Source organism: Mesoplodon bidens (assembly GCF_964165515.1).
Source record: "Mesoplodon bidens genome assembly, chromosome: 16".
In the NCBI taxonomy this organism is placed as follows: domain Eukaryota; kingdom Metazoa; phylum Chordata; class Mammalia; order Artiodactyla; family Ziphiidae; genus Mesoplodon; species Mesoplodon bidens.
The window spans coordinates 29775418-29791714 of NC_138173.1; the positions used below are offsets into that span (position 1 = coordinate 29775418).

Sequence of the window (16297 nt, forward strand, 5' to 3'; positions counted from 1 at the left end):
CTTGTCTCTGGAAATACCCCTAGGCTCAGGCATTTGTTAGGAAATGGCAGTAGCAGGCTCTGGGATGAATGTTTCTGTCTCAAAATTCAATGTTTGTGTTTTCCTGGACATCAAGCAAGGGTGTCCCTGGCTTCATCTCAGTAAGGGCTGCAATTGTTATTTGGCAGGTGGGAGTGGACTTCACTGGCTCCAATGGTGATCCAAGGTCTCCCGACTCCCTTCATTACATCAGCCCCAATGGTGTTAATGAATATTTGACTGCAATCTGGTCTGTGGGACTGGTCATTCAAGATTATGATGCGTGAGTATGACTCCAACACATAACTCCCCAGAAAGGGCATTTTCTGTATCGTCTGCTGGTTCTCTGATGTAGTTGATGGGATAAGGATACTGGGGAGGAATAGCTTTCTCCCTAAAATTTCTCGTCTTATCTTTTCTATTTTTCCCTTTGTGACAGTCTTAGTTAGTGTTTACCTTTGACCTCTAATCTCTGGTTGTGATTAGTTATAATGTATTATATATAGCTTGCTTCTTTAACAGCTGACTGAAGCTGGCAAGGCTTTTTGTTTCTTTGATATGGTTTCCTTGGGGTTTACTCATTTGGGATAAGTTATCTGTGTAACTGAAGTCCAGGAGACACATTTTGTAAACACTCATAGATGCTATTTCTTAACATGTCTATTTCCTTGGCAATCATTGTCAAATTATTTTCTTAATGGTGATTTTCAACAAGTGTTGAAGGATAACTTGACATAATTGCTATAAAATATTTTGAATAGATTCTCAATGGATAGATTTTGAATGGATTTAAATAGGTCCTCTTGAAGGTTTAGTAAACAATAGGAAAAAAATCCACATTATTAATTTTTTGTTCTCAATCTATTAGGGCACAGTAAAAATTTTCACTTGTTTTTGCCTATTATTTTATGATAAAAGCCCTTACATATTTGATGGAGCTTTTCATTAATTTGTTATGACATTTAAAGAGATGAAATTTTCAGGCAAATGCAAAGAAGTCTAAAGCAGGGGTAGCAGTTTCAGTATCAGCCTAATAGAATTTAAGACAAAATTCATTAAATATAATTTAAAAATTACTTTATAGGACACTTTGTTATATAATCCAAAATGAAAATATAACGGTGGACATGTTTAGTAACAGACTATCAAAATATTTCAATTGAAAATAGCTAGAAATATAATAAAAATCTCAAAGTAACACAGTTGTAATGGGACTTAGGTAAAAAGTAGAAAATTTACAGGGTTACTTTCTCAGACTGGTTCCTGGAAGGTAAAACAAAAGGTTAACTAAAAAAAGTTTACCACATGGAAATTAAAAAAACTCTTAAGTAGTTCTTAGATCAAAGAGGAAATCAAAGAGTAATAACAGTCTATCTAGAAATAAAGGGTAATGAGATGACTGTACATGGTCCTGTCTTTATAGAGGAAAATTTCTGGCTTTATGTGTTTTATTTTTAAACAAGAATTGAATATAAAATGAACTAGCTTTTCAACAGAATAAAATTAAAGAATAGGAAGAAATATATAGATATAGCAATAGTAGGAGATTCCATATACATGTTAGCTATTATGTGTCAGAGAAAATTTTAAATCCTTTCTATATGGTATTCATCAAATCCTCATACTTAGTTGTGAGATAGGTGCTGTTATCATCTTCATTTTACAGGTGAAAAAACTGAGGCATAGGTGATAAAATAACTTGTCCAGGGTCACTCAGCTGGTAACTGGCAGAGACAGGACTGAACCTCAGCTGTCTGGCTCCAGGGACATGCTCTCACAACTCTGCTGTGCTGTGCTTCCTCCAAACACACAAAATAATGACTTGGAAAGTCACCAAATTAATAAATTAAATGAAGAGATGATTCTTTGCCAAGTTCAGCAAAGCTTAGGCAAACCTTTGGCAACACTGACCTCCCCAAGGAAAAGAGAAAACGTGTAGAATATTAGTTATGAGACAGATTATAAGCATAAATTCAGAAAAAAAATAAAAATTATGTTAATGTTCTATAAAAGCTTATGCTATTTCATTAAAAAATCTAGGTTAAAGGATGATTTTTTTAGAAAGCTGTAAATTACCAAATTTGACTCAAAGAAGCAGAGAACCTGCATAGACCAGGAACCATGGAAGGAATGGAGTGGCTGGTCAGAGAGCCTCTCCTCACGAAGGCACTGGCCAAGACAACCTTCATACATAAATTCTACCAAACCTATGAGGAATGAATTCAAACCTGAGAGAATCAAGTGAAAAATATTAGAAAGTGTGAAAGTTTAAAAGGTGGTCAGATACAACATAAAATAAAAATCAACAATTTTTCACTAACCAGCAAAAACCAAATGAAGAAATTATAGTGGATAAAAGATCACAATTCATAATGCAAAAAAAATGAGAATGAAATTAGTAAAAGGTCTAGGATCTTTAGTGAGGAAAAACTACAGAATTGTGCTGAGGGACAAAGAAGGAAACTTGTTTAAATGGAAAGATATACCACGATTCTAGATAGGCAGATGTCACAATGATGTAAAATATAACATTTCTCCCTATATTAGTCAGTTTTAATCAGAATTGCAGTGAAACCCTGACAAAATGATTCTTAAAATTTTCTAGAGGGTAAAATGAATCAAAATAGTCAAGAAGTTTTTCAGGGAAAAAGAATGAAGGGGAATTTGTTCTAGCAGGTACTAAAACTTATTTTAAAGCTATATATATATATATATATATATATATATAATTTAATTTAATTTAATTTTGTAGTGGTTTATAACATTATATAAGTTTCATATATACAGTATTATATATTAATTGAGTATGGGACTAGTACATAACCAGTAAAAACAATTAAGCAGTCTTGAAATAGACCCAAAAGTGTATGTGAATTTAGTGTATGATAGAGATGGCATTTGGGGGGAAAGGGGTTATAACAGCTGTCAAACAGGACAGGAACTGGATTTGGATCCCTGACTCATGCCTGTGTATGTTAGGATACTATTCTGTTTAGATTATAGACAAAATTGCTGAAATGGCTACCCCAAAACAAAGTGGTTTTGACAAAATAGAGGTTTATGTCTCTTTCATGTTGCATCTCTAGAGGTAAGTAGTTCAGGACTGACAGGGCAGTTCTGCCGCTTATAGCTTCCACCCTGGGTCCGAGGCAGCTGCTATGATTCTCATCCTCTCTAGCCAGTGGGAAGAGGACCAAGGAACTGAGAATGCATGTGCTTTCCCTTTTAGAGTGTGATTGAGAAGTGGCTGACAAATCACTCTACTCACATCTCCAGCCACCTAACCACTGCCAGCCCAGAGAAGCTAAAGTACAGCTAGTGTGGTTGGCAGTAGCGCAGGGGATCCATAATTAAAAAGGAAGAGAATGGATACTGGTGTAGGGTAGCAGTTTCTGCTTCATATCCTACTCCAGATGAATTTCAAGTTTAACATCAAAAACAAAGCTTGGAAGTTCTAGGAGAAAATATATGTGAATTGTTTATAATCTTGCAGTGAGGACAGCCTTTAAGCAAGACAGAGAAGGCAAAAATCATGAAAGAATTTTTATGTGTTCACATTTATTAATATTAATAACTAAAAAAGGGAAGATATTTTAAACAAAGTTAAAGACAGACTATCAACCGGGAAAAATATCGTGACGTATAAGATATAGGTTCTATCCTCAATGCAAAAAGAACCATTAAGAATTAATATAAAAAAGAATATCCCTAGTAGAAAAATTAGTGTAATCATTACAATGTTTTATAATGGCTAGACATAAGGTGTCTATCAGTTGGGGGAGAATATCCATACAGTGGAATACTTAACAGTCATTCACATGATGTTATATATTCTGGTCCATAATTATGTCTAAATACTTGGGCCAAATATTCATACATTTTGCTGCAGAAATGTGAGAGTTTTACAATATATGGCATTTGTACCATGTTTCTGTGGCCAAATGTATGACTATTCATATTAAGTGACATAAATAAAGGCTATAAATAACTTTATGTCAGTTGAGGTCAGGTTTTGCTGCCAAATGAGTGTTTTTGTAAACAAATGAAAAAACTTGTGCTTTTTAAAACTTTACGGATTTATTTATATATTTATTTAGTGAAATGATAAGCTGTATAAGTAAAAAAGAGTATGTTATAAAATATTAATATAAAGTCCATTTTAATATATAGAGAGACATTTTTCTCCTTCAATGCACAGAAAAATATTTAGAATGAGAGTTGCCAAATATTAACATTGGTTCTAATCTTTGTTTTATTTTTATATTTTTCTAAGATTTCAAATTTTTAGAAAATAAGCTCATATTGGTTTTATTATGAATAAAGATAAAAATGACCTTTTGCTTTTTTCAAATTTTCTTTTCAGTGATAAGATGTTTCCAGCTTTTGGTTTTGGAGCTCAGATCCCACCTCAGTGGCAGGTAAGAGGAACTCTCATTGCGAAGCTTTGCCTCCTAGCAAAGCAAAACAAGCCTCATCAGTCCTTCTTTCATCTTTTGACAGGTTTCTCATGAATTTCCAATAAACTTTAATCCATCCAGTCCCTACTGTAATGGTAAGTTTAAAATAAACATGAATTTTTAAACTGAAAAAAGCTACTCAAATTTCCTCTCTAGGTTTCTTTTTGTGACATATTGAATTTTCTGTCATGTAAAGTAGTAGAATTTTACCCCAAGTTGGTGGTTAGTATGGTAATGATAATAATGCAGATCACTATGATGATGATGAAGATTGCAGGCTAAATTCTTCTACCTTAAGAGTTTTACTAGAGCAAAAGATTCTCAATCTTGAGGGTAGAGCCATAAGAATATGCATATTATTTTCCCATATAAGTTGATTTTAAAATAAACCTTCAATGAAAACAGGTCATTCAGTATACAGATGCTTTTCTCAGATTAGCAGTTAACTCTCTTTGAAGAAAAAGTATCTAGCATCAAATTACTTGTTACACAGTGTTCTGTAAGGAGATGGGGTGGGCTAAAGAAACACAGAACTAAGCTCCAAGAGTAGCTTTCCTTTGTGTGGAAAACAGGGACAGGCATTTCTTTCATTTCACTTTTCTGTTTATCCCTCAAATATTCCAGTGCCTCTTCCTTTTTGCCACATTGAGCAATCAACCTAAAATGCCAAATCTCCCACAAAAGTATGTAAGACTGAACAGTTTGGAGGAGGAAACGATGTAGGGGCAGAGGCATAAAATTATAGACAGTAAGCTAATTTTCTGCAAAGGGTCCTTTTAACAATTATAAAACAGGAGAGAGTGTTCTTTCCTTCCCTTCCTAAATAATATTCATAAAGTAGAAGAGCATGACCATTTTGTTGGGAGTAGTTTGTATTAGGATTTTCTCCTTTTTTCTGAAACTCTTTTCTTGTACTAATTCAGTGTTCTTTTATGCACTTTCAGAGGCTGGTTGTGACCTTTTGTATCCCTAGGCATATGAAACTGGGAATATTTTTCTTTTCAAGAAATGTGCTTTATGCTTATGATGAAATTGGAACAATTTTTGGAATTTGTTGTAATTAGATTTTATTTATTGCAAGTAAATATGGATGACATACCATGGGATAATTCATTTTAGAAGTTCATTTACTCTTTGAGTAACATGAGCCCATCTTTGGGCTGCCACCAAGCAGAGCTTTTCTGCTTTTGGTTTAGTCTGGAAAAAATAATCAATTTGATGTTAGACAGAGGAAATACTACACAGAAAAAAATACAGCCTTATTTTAAGACAAGGAAGTTTAATCCCATTTTCCTAATTAATCATCGACCTTAGTTGCCCAGAAAGAACATGTCTAACTTGTTCCCTTGATGTAGTAGAAAGATTTTAGCATAATTTAGTTTTAGTTGAGGAATAGAAGGCAATTGATGTTTATGAAGAAATTTAATCAACAGTTTTGTATACCTTGAGATTGAAAAGCAAGCTAGATGATAGAAATGGAAGAAAATATTACTATTGCTGTGGTTATGGGTTAAATTTTTCTATAGCATATATCATTACAGTAAGATCCTGCTGCTGGCCTATGTTAAGATTATTTTTGTAACTACTGGACTGACTAACCTCTAGTTCCAGCCTCACCTTATGCATGTAAAATCACTCTACGTATAAATTAGTTACATTCTCAAAGGTTGTTCATAAAACCACTTATCCCTAAACTCAAAGTGCCTAACAGGAGTTTATTGGCAAGTGGAGAGACTTGGTCTTGTGAAGCTTTTAAACCAAGTATATGCTTTTCCTCCTTATTGATCTATGTCCTCCTGGACATTTTTTAAGCAAGAGACCTGTTTTGGTTTACATTAAAAGTCTTTAAAGATTTTCTTGTTAATCTTAGCAAAACACTGTTGGGAATTTCTAGGATTTCTAGTCTCTTACCTACATCCCAGACACTCTGTTGTGTACTAGGGGCAGCTTCATCAGCAGTGCTTTAATCAGGAATGCCATTCAACTTTTGATAGGTTGTGCTATTGTAATCAACAGTCTCTAAATCTCAGTAACTTGTAATGACAATAATTTATTTCTTGCTCACTTTACAAATCACTTGATGCTTGGCTAGACTGCTGCGCTGCTCTGTTTCTACTCATTCTGGGTCTCAGGCTGTCTGGGATATGCTGTTCCCATGGCAGAGGGGGAAAAAGCAAGAGAGCTGGCAAAAACAGGCCGTGATTCTTAAAACATCTGCTTAGACATGGATGTCATATCCATTCATATGCACTGGACAAAGCTAGTCAAATGGGCCTGCCCAGTCTTCCATTACATAATGCCCAGCAGGCCTAAGGTGCACCCCATAAACAAATGCTTTAGTGTTTCTGCAGCAAAATGTGATAAATAACCTGGAAGTGAATATTTGCAATTAATATAGTCTACTATACCATGCTTAACCTTATATGATATTTCTGTAGAACTTCTGGTCATATATGCAAAAGTTTTTCCATTTTATCAGTTACTTTTTCTTACCTTGTCATCAGTTGTATGCTGCAGCATCTTTTGTATGGTTCTTTTTCCATTAGAGTCTTATTCCCAAAACATATCAAAATTAAGCAATATAACAGCCCTACTTTAGACTAATGAATAATTTGGCTGAGGTGAAAACAAATGCCTTCTAGTGGGGGAGAGTAAAGTTTATAGGGTTTTTTTGTGATAGAGCATAGCTATGGAGTTTTGTAATTCTATATACCTTAGAGAACTCCTGAATATAGAACTTTTGACTGTTTAAAGCACTGTATGTTGGTATATAAATTAAATTAGCCAGTATGGTGAATAGTAAACAATTAAATTGTGCTTGAGAATTTTTAATCCTGCTTTTTTTGTCTAGGAATTCAAGGCATTATAGAGGCATATCGGGCCTGCCTTCCTCAGATAAAACTCTATGGACCAACTAATTTTTCTCCAATCATAAATCATGTGGCCAGGCTTGCTGCTGCAGCCACACAACAACAGACAGCTTCTGTAAGTGCCCTGTCACCAGGGGGCAGGGAGAATGTGGATTGGTTGTTGTTCCCAGAGCCATTTTTCTGCTTATTTGGTCTGCTGAGATACAAAGACAGGGCATGAAGCAATGATATATCATCCTTGGTTTGGGAGTAACATCTGTTGTTAAATTAGTGATCATTAAGAACAAGACAACAACAAAACAACCTGTATACTTATAAGTTTTTTTCTCTGTCTTTTGAAATAATTTTCTCAGGTAGGTTCTCAAAAATTTTTTTGAAGTAGCCTTAGCAAGTTTAGGCTTCAGGAGACCTACCACTTCAGTTGCTGTTGCAAAATTACTTAACATACTAAAGAAGTTTGAATTAGAGAGTCATTACCTGTTGGACCCTGGATACCAAACCCCACTCAGCTTCAGTATCCTCAGAAATAAGGGGTACATACCTCATGCAGTTGTTGAAAGAGTGAGAGAAGATAATTCACATAAAGTGCACAGTGCCTGAGTCAGAGTAAACACTCAGCACATGATAGCTACTATTATAAATCTTATTTCCATTTTAGACTTAAATGGCCCAAAGGATGGAGTACAACTTTATGTAACATTTTACCACTCTCTAAAATGATTTATCAGAGATGATGGGATTGAGAGAAAGATTTCCCCACCTTGAACCATATCCATTTTTAAAAAAGTATGTTTTAGTTTGATGAACGATTCTACTTCCTCCGTATTTGATCTTTTAAGAACAGAGGTGCCACTTGCTCCCTTGATACGTACTTTGACATATTCAGTACTTCAGTTAAATCAAAATGTTTCAGTGCTAACTGAAAGTTTAATCTCTGACATTTAGGTGTCTTGCTTCTGTGTATTTATGCCAGCCCTCTTTTGTGGTCTGTTACACTTTTAACGAAACTACAGTTTTTGTATCAGTTAATTTCCTTGTCATCAGAGAATCTTACAATATTTCATACAGATGGTATCCTGGGTAGAGACTGACAAGGAAAATGAGCAAGAAAGAGACTAAATGACTCATCAGGCTGGAGATGTCATTCACCATTGCTTTTTTTTTTTTTTAACATCTTTATTGGAGTATAATTGCTTTACAGTGTTGTGTTAGTTTCTGCTGTATAACAAAATGAATCAGCTATATGCATACGTATATCCTTATATCCCTTCCCTCTTGCATCTACCTCCCACCCTCCTTATCCCACCCCTCTAGGTGGTCACAAAGCACTGAGCTGATCTCCCTGTGCCATGCAGCTGCTTCCCACTAGCTATCTGTTTTAAATTTGGTAGTGTATATATGTCAGTGCTATTCTCTCACTTCGTCCCAGCTTACCCTTTACCCTCCCCGTGTCCTCAAGTCCATTCTCTAGTAGATCTGTGTCTTTATTCCTGTCCTGCCCCTGTGTTCATCAGAACCATTTTTTTTTTTTTTTTAGATTCCATATATATATGTGTTAGCATATGGTATTTGTTAGAATCTAACCATTGCTTTTATTGTTGGGGAGCTTGGCTGGCTCAGCGGACATAATTGTCTTTCTTGGCAGCAATATTTTGTGCTCTTAATCATTACTGACGGCGTCATCACAGACCTTGATGAGACTAGACAAGCTATCGTTAATGCTGCCAAGCTGCCTATGTCTATCATCATTGTCGGAGTTGGAGGTGCTGACTTTGGTGCCATGGAGTTTCTGGATGGTGATGGAGGAAGTCTCCGCTCCCCGTCGGGCGAGATAGCCATCAGGGATATTGTCCAGTTTGTGCCTTTCAGACAGTTCCAGAACGTGAGTACCAGTCCTTCCTACTCTTCATGCACTCTAAGGTGTTTGAACACAGACCTTTGCCGGTCCATAACCAGGCAGTTGAGTATGTGTCTGGGGTTAGAGTGTGTGAATTTTCCATTTTAAGAGCCTTGATTAAATTTGGCAGTTTTTTTTCAGGTTGTATACTTGTGTGCCTCTTTTTTTTTTAATTTTTTTAATTAACAAATTTAATCAGTTATACATATACATATGTTCCCATATCCCCTCCCTTTTGCGTCTCCCTCCCGCCCTCCCTATCCCACCCCTCCAGGCGGTCACAAAGCACCTAGCTGATCTCCCTGTGCTATGCGGCTGCTTCCCACTAGCTATCTACCTTAACGTTTGGTAGTGTATATATGTCCATGCCACTCTTTCGCTTTGTCACAGCTTACCCTTCCCCCTCCCCATATCCTCAAGTCCATTCTCTAGTAGATCTGTGTCTTTATTCCTGTCTTACCCCTATGTTCTTCATGACATTTTTTTCCCTTAAATTCCATATATATGTGTCAGCATACAGTATTTGTCTTTCTCTTTCTGACTTACTTCACTCTGTATGACAGACTCTAGGTCCATCCACCTCATTACAAATAGCTCAATTTCGTTTCTTTTTATGGCTGAGTAATATTCCATTGCATATATGTGCCACATCTTCTTTATCCATTCATCCGATGATGGACACTTAGGTTGTTTCCATCTCCGGGCTATTGTAAATAGGGCTGCTATGAACATTTTGGTACATGACTCTTCTTGAATTATGGTTTTCTCAGGGTATATGCCCAGTAGTGGGATTGCTGGGTCATATGGTAGTTCTATTTGTAGTTTTTTAAGGAACCTCCATACCGTTCTCCATAGTGGCTGTACCAATTCACATTCCCACCAGCAGTGCAAGAGTGTTCCCTTTTTTCCACACCCTCTCCAGCATTTATTGTTTCTAGATTTTTTGATGATGGCCATTCTGACTGGTGTGAGATGATATCTCATTGTAGTTTTGATTTGCATTTCTCTAATGAGTAAAGATGTTGAGCATCCTTTCATGTGTTTGTTGGCAATCTGTACATCTTCTTTGGAGAAATGTCTATTTAGGTCTTCTGCCCATTTTTGGATTGGGTTGTTTGTTTTTTTGTTATTGAGCTGCATGAGCTGCTTATAAATTTTGGAGATTAATCCTTTGTCAGTTGCTTCAGTTGCAAATATTTTCTCCCATTCTGAGGGTTGTCTTTTGGTCTTGTTTATGGTTTCCTTTGCTGTGCAAAAGCTTTGAAGTTTCATTAGGTCCCATGTGTTTATTTTTGTCTTTATTTCCATTTCTCTAGGAGGTGGGTCCAAAAGGATCTTGCTGTGATTTATGTCATAGAGTGTTCTGCCTATGTTTTCCTCTAAGAGTTTGATAGTGTCTGGCCTTACATTTAGGTCTTTAATCCATTTTGAGCTTATTTTTGTGTATGGTGTTAGGGAGTGATCAAATCTCATACTTTTACATGTCCCTGTCCAGTTTTCCCAGCACCACTTATTGAAGAGACTGTCCTTTCTCCACTATACATTCCTGCCTCCTTTATCAAAGATAAGGTGACCATATGTGCGTGGGTTTATCTCTGGGCTTTCTATCCTGTTCCATTGATCTATCTTTCTGTTTTTGTGCCAGTACCACACTGTCTTGATTACTGTAGCTTTGTAGTATAGTCTGAAGTCAGGGAGCCTGATTCCTCCAGCTCCATTTTTCGTTCTCAAGATTGCTTTGGCTATTCGGGGTTTTTTGTGTTTCCATACAAATTGTGAAATTTTTTGTTCTAGTTCTGTGAAAAATGCCAGTGGTAGTTTGATAGGGATTGCATTGAATCTGTAGATTGCTTTGGGTAGTAGAGTCATTTTCACAATGTTGATTCTTCCAATCCAAGAACATGGTACATCTCTCCATCTTGCAATCCATGTGATAAATTGTTTAAAAAGATGTTGTGAATGTTTTAGAATATATTTTATCTTTACCTATGTAATAACAGAAAAACTCTATCCAAGTATATGATGAATTTACCAAACTAGAAGTTGATTTGATGAAAATTGTAAACAGTAAACTGTTTTACCCAGTTTGATAGTAACATCTTGTAAAACTATAGGTCCAGAATCCTAACCAGGATATTGACTTTGATACAGTCAAGGTCCATTATAGCAGGCTACCTCATGTAGCCCTTTTGTAAGCACACCCACTTCCTTCCCACCTTCATTCCCTGCTTAACCCCTGGCAACCACTAATCTGTTCTCCATTTGTATATGTTTGTCATTTCAACAATGTTATATAAATGGAATCATACAATATATAACCTTGACACTGGCTTTTTTTCACTCAGCTTTATTCTCTGAGAGTCTTCCCAGTTGTTAAATGTATTCCTTTTTGTTGCTAAGTAGTATTCCATGGTATGGGTGTACCAGTTTGTTTAACCATTCACCCAATGAAGGATATCTTCAATTGTTTCCAGTTCTCATCTGTCACATACAAAGGCTGCTGTAAACATTCGTGTACAGGTTGTTGTGTGAACATAAGTTTTTATTTCTCTGGGATAAATACCCTGAAGTGGGTTGTATGGTTGTTGCATTTTAGTTGTTAAAGAAACTGCTGAACTTTTCTGGCACAGTTATGTCATTTTACATTCCCACCAACCAACGTATGAGTGGGGGTGGGTGTGGGGAATGAGGTGGGTGTGTATTAAAAAGGTGGTAATGTTAGGGATGTTTGTGATGATGAAACAGTTCTGTATATTGATTGTGATGGTAGTTACACAGATATACCCAGATGATAAAATTACATAGAACTACACGTGCGCACACACACACACACACACACACACAAATGAGTGCATGTAAAACTGGTGAAATCTGAATAAGTTCTGTGAACTATACCAATGTTGGTTTCCTGGTTTTGGTATTGTACTAAAGTTATATAAGATGTTATCTTTGGAGGAAACTGGGTGATGGGTACGTGGGACATTTCTGTATTATTTTTACAACTTCCTATGAATCTGTAATTATTTCAAAATAAAAAGTTAAAAAAATTAATACCAAGTGAATGAAAGGCCCACATTTAAAAGTTAAAGAGCAAAAAAGTGATCATTAAATGCCAAAATGCGGGCAGCAAAAAAGTATTTGATAAATGTTCGTGAGCATACTCAAGCATTCTTAAGTAACACTGGTTTATTCCATGTTTCATGGACAGTACCTGAGACAAGGTACGAGCTAGAAATTGGGAACTAACTGCTTTTTCCTAGTCTTTTATCAAAATGCCAGTGAAAATTTGCTTGCTAATAAAATTGCTTTGATTTTGTTTTTTCACAAGGCTCCAAAAGAAGCGCTTGCTCAATGTGTCTTGGCGGAGATCCCCCAGCAGGTGGTAGGCTACTTCAACACATACAAGCTCCTTCCTCCCAAGAACCCGGCTACGAAATGAAAGGAGCTCTGGTCGCCTGAGCAGAAAGAAGTCTTTTGTGCTGTGTGGAGCAATGGATTTCCCTCTGACCCCAAATCATGAATCTGTCATTTTACACACTTCTCACGAACCCCAGCATTTATGATGCAAACCTAGTTCTCTATGGATTATGTCTATTTAAAGCATTCTTTTATACTTTTTTTGGAGGAAAGTGCTAACTTAATCTTTGCTCAGTCAATTCAGTGATTGCTAGTGATTTACAGTAATTGCAGTGAGGCTATTTGGATTAGAAACTGGTGTAAGGAAAGCGGATTTTGTTCTTGTGGTTGTTTACTTTCATATGAGGAAAATGCTGTTTTTGAATGTTTGTAAATAAGAAAGAGTGGAAAATTGTTGGAATGATGCGATTTACAGGTTGCTGTGCTTTGCTCTAGGCAATATATGTTTTATAAGCCAATGTCCATGCCTGACAACAAGAGCTTCTTAAATTAGATGATATTGAATTTGTTTCTAGAACTATACTTAGTGCTATTCCATGGGATAAAACTACCTTTACTTGTGCCTGAATTTTGCTGCAATTTAGACATGCACAGTTCAAAAGAGCATGCATCCTCATAGGACTTCATGAAAAGTACCGAATGGGAAGGGAAGCACATATTCAGTTCTTAAAATTGTACAATCAACAAGTAAAAGGAACCTCATGTAAGTAAGCCATTTTTATTTGCCTTCCTAGATCTTTCATTTTCATTATTGAATACCATAAACATGGTCAGATTTGACCTTTTCATTGATTGTATGTGACACTCAGGATTCTATATTTGCATTGATGATAGGTAGCCCTAGATTCAACATTATTAGATTATTTTAATTGGAGTTTGTTAAAATGGTTAGGACTGGTTTATGCAGGAAAACTATAAGGACCAAACATATAAGGGAAAATTCAGAATTCTACTTCCTTTTAATCAATGAAAGACTTTACTTATTAAAAAAGACAATGTTTATACTTTCCTCGTTAAGGTCCCATATATTGATTTGTACATTTGTGTAGATTCATTTAGATATTCTCTCTTTTTTTTTCTTTAAGTAACATTTTTAGTCTGATTTTTTTAAACTTATGATAGTGGTTATTAATCAAAATCATATTTTACATTTTAATAATGTGCTATTTCCTAAATCCAGAATGTATTGTATTAAGCATAAAACCTGTTATAACTTTAAAAAAAAAGATCCAATTGCTGCACAGGATAGAGTGCTTTTTTTTTTTTAGTAGAATTTTTTTTCCTGATTTTTACCCTTTAGAACATAATACTTAGCAAACATTACCTTTTCAGAATAGATTCAGTAACGTTTTATTGAGGAGCTGTGTGCCAAGTACTATGCATATCTGTGTACTGGCCAGTCATCTTGAACAATTTAACATTGAGAATTACGTGTTTATTATGGATCTGTAAATGGATGCACCCTAAGCCTATCAGTATTACTGAAAACTTGCACCACAGCTCAGATCTCTTGTTCCCTGAAATGTCTGAAGCAAGTGAGCTTTCAGCCACGAACAGCTTTTGGCTTCTTAGAAGCTGCTCATTTTCAAGGTCAGTCTGAGAGGGGATCTGCTCGCCACAGTGGTTGCCTAGCCCAGGTGAGCAGTTAACATTTTCCCACTTAGCTAGCTCTCCTCTGGATATGTGTTGTTAACCTGAAGGTACCTAACTAGTAGTCTGTTGCTCTATAGTATGTCTCATTAGTTGACAAGTCATCTTGACATCAGTTGGGGGAGAAAAAAACTGATGATTCTTCCAATAGTTCGGAGCCTTTGTTGTCTAAGATGTCCTAACTTCAGTTCTCTTTGTGTGCTTGGAAACAGCATATATATGTTACAGTGGTTTTCAGAATTTTTTTTTTTAAACACTTGAAGCCTTTAAAAGAAACGATTTACATATGTTCTCAATGTATGGTAAAACAGAAGTAGAGGTTTTCTGTTTGAAGCTGGGGCAGGGTCCACAGCCCCACTCACTGGGCCTCCTCCTCACTCTCCTGAACCAGATCCTGGCAGCACCTGAGTCACCTGCACAGGACACCTGGAACTACTGGTCATGAGCATTTATTGTTTTTATTGGCCAAATAACAGTACTTCTGTCACCACTGTCAAATTGATTTGGTCTTCATAATTTTATATTCTGATTTTAACCAGAATTCTTCCCTTTTGAAAATTAATTTTGTATTATGCATTCTTTTTTTTTTTTTTTTTTGCTATACGCGGACCTCTCACTGTTGTGGCCTCTCCCGTTGCGGAGCACAGGCTCCGGACGCACAGGCTCAGCGGCCATGGCTCACGGGCCCAGCCACTCCGCGGCATGTGGAATCCTCCCAGACTGGGGCACGAACCCGTGTCCCCTGCATTGGCAGGCGGACTCTCAACCACTGTGCCACCAGGGAAGCCCTGCATTCTTGATTTGGTTCATCAGTAGATGCTATTATTCATAAGACCTGTGATTCCAGCAAATTAGAGTAATTGATACCTTTTTGCAGTTTTGAATAAAAGCATTTATAATTTCTAAATTATTTTATAAAATTCTTATAGTTTCAACATTTTACCTCATCACATGCTGATATAATATTGTTTTATATTAAAATAGTCCTTTTCCCTATTGTGCCACCATTCATTCAAGTGCCATTAGTTCTTTTTTTTTTGCCATTAGTTCTTAAAATGCATTTAAAGAAAAAAATAACCAAGTTTACTTTCACACTTCATATAAACAGATATATTGCAAACATATATTAGGGTGACAGTGCCCTGGATAGATGTAATATTTCTCACATCTGCCTGTACTGAGAAAATAGCAATTAGCATGGTCACGTCACCTTGTGCTTAGAATTGAAAATTTTAAGATCATAAAAATTTAAAGTCAGATCAGGGATTTACAACTATCCGTTTTGGTAGTGCCTTAGGCAGCCTTTCCAGAGTAAATTCAGGGCCGTGTTGCTGCCTCTGCCTTATTTGACATACTTTGCCTTTTTCATTTTGTAAATTTTCTGGAAAGTCATCTTCAGTAAATTTCTCCTAGTTTCTTTATGTGTGTGATTGATAGTCATGGAAGTGACACATAAGGTAAGCTAGAAGCTTGGTTGAGATCTCGAGAGACTATTTTGTGCTTTTATGGATCTCACAGTTGATAATAAATGTATAAGTTACTAATATATGAATTGATGTTAAATGTATCTTGCATCTGAATTTCCTTTGGATAAAATTATTTCGTGGTGTGAGACAATAGTGCTTTGTTTTCATTTTTATTCTTTCTCTAAATGTTATTCATTGAAAAGTTAGAAATAAAGTTAGTATTTTAATCAGGCTGTATTCCATATTTTACTGAATTAAACAGTTTGGGTGGGATTTTATTATTTTATGGGATGTATTCACTTAAAAGATATTGAATGCATTCAAGATATTTTTCAGAGTGCAGAGGAACCAAGGGAAAGGTTCTCAGCTTAACTAGAGCGGCTGGAGAATTATGGTGCTCACATTTTATCAGTTGTGTTAAGCAGGACAATATATTCACCTAACTTTTTTTGTTGTTTTGTTTTTGCGGTACGCAGGCCTCTCACTGTTGTGGCGTCTCCCGTTGCGGAGCACAGGCTCTGG

At 36.0% G+C, this 16297-nt stretch overlaps 1 protein-coding gene across 1 annotated transcript in view; it reads left to right on the forward strand.

Moving 5' to 3' along the window:
* Positions 1-16005, forward strand: part of CPNE3 (copine 3) — a 52050-nt gene extending 36045 nt beyond the window's left edge. Inside the window, exons 12-17 of the mRNA XM_081258361.1 lie at positions 168-301; positions 4382-4436; positions 4519-4570; positions 7327-7460; positions 8991-9227; positions 12571-16005. Coding sequence (XP_081114487.1) covers positions 168-301; positions 4382-4436; positions 4519-4570; positions 7327-7460; positions 8991-9227; positions 12571-12681 — 723 coding nt within the window. The 3' untranslated portion in view covers positions 12682-16005. The remainder of the gene's footprint in view (positions 1-167; positions 302-4381; positions 4437-4518; positions 4571-7326; positions 7461-8990; positions 9228-12570) is intronic.
* Positions 16006-16297: the final 292 nt, after the last annotated feature.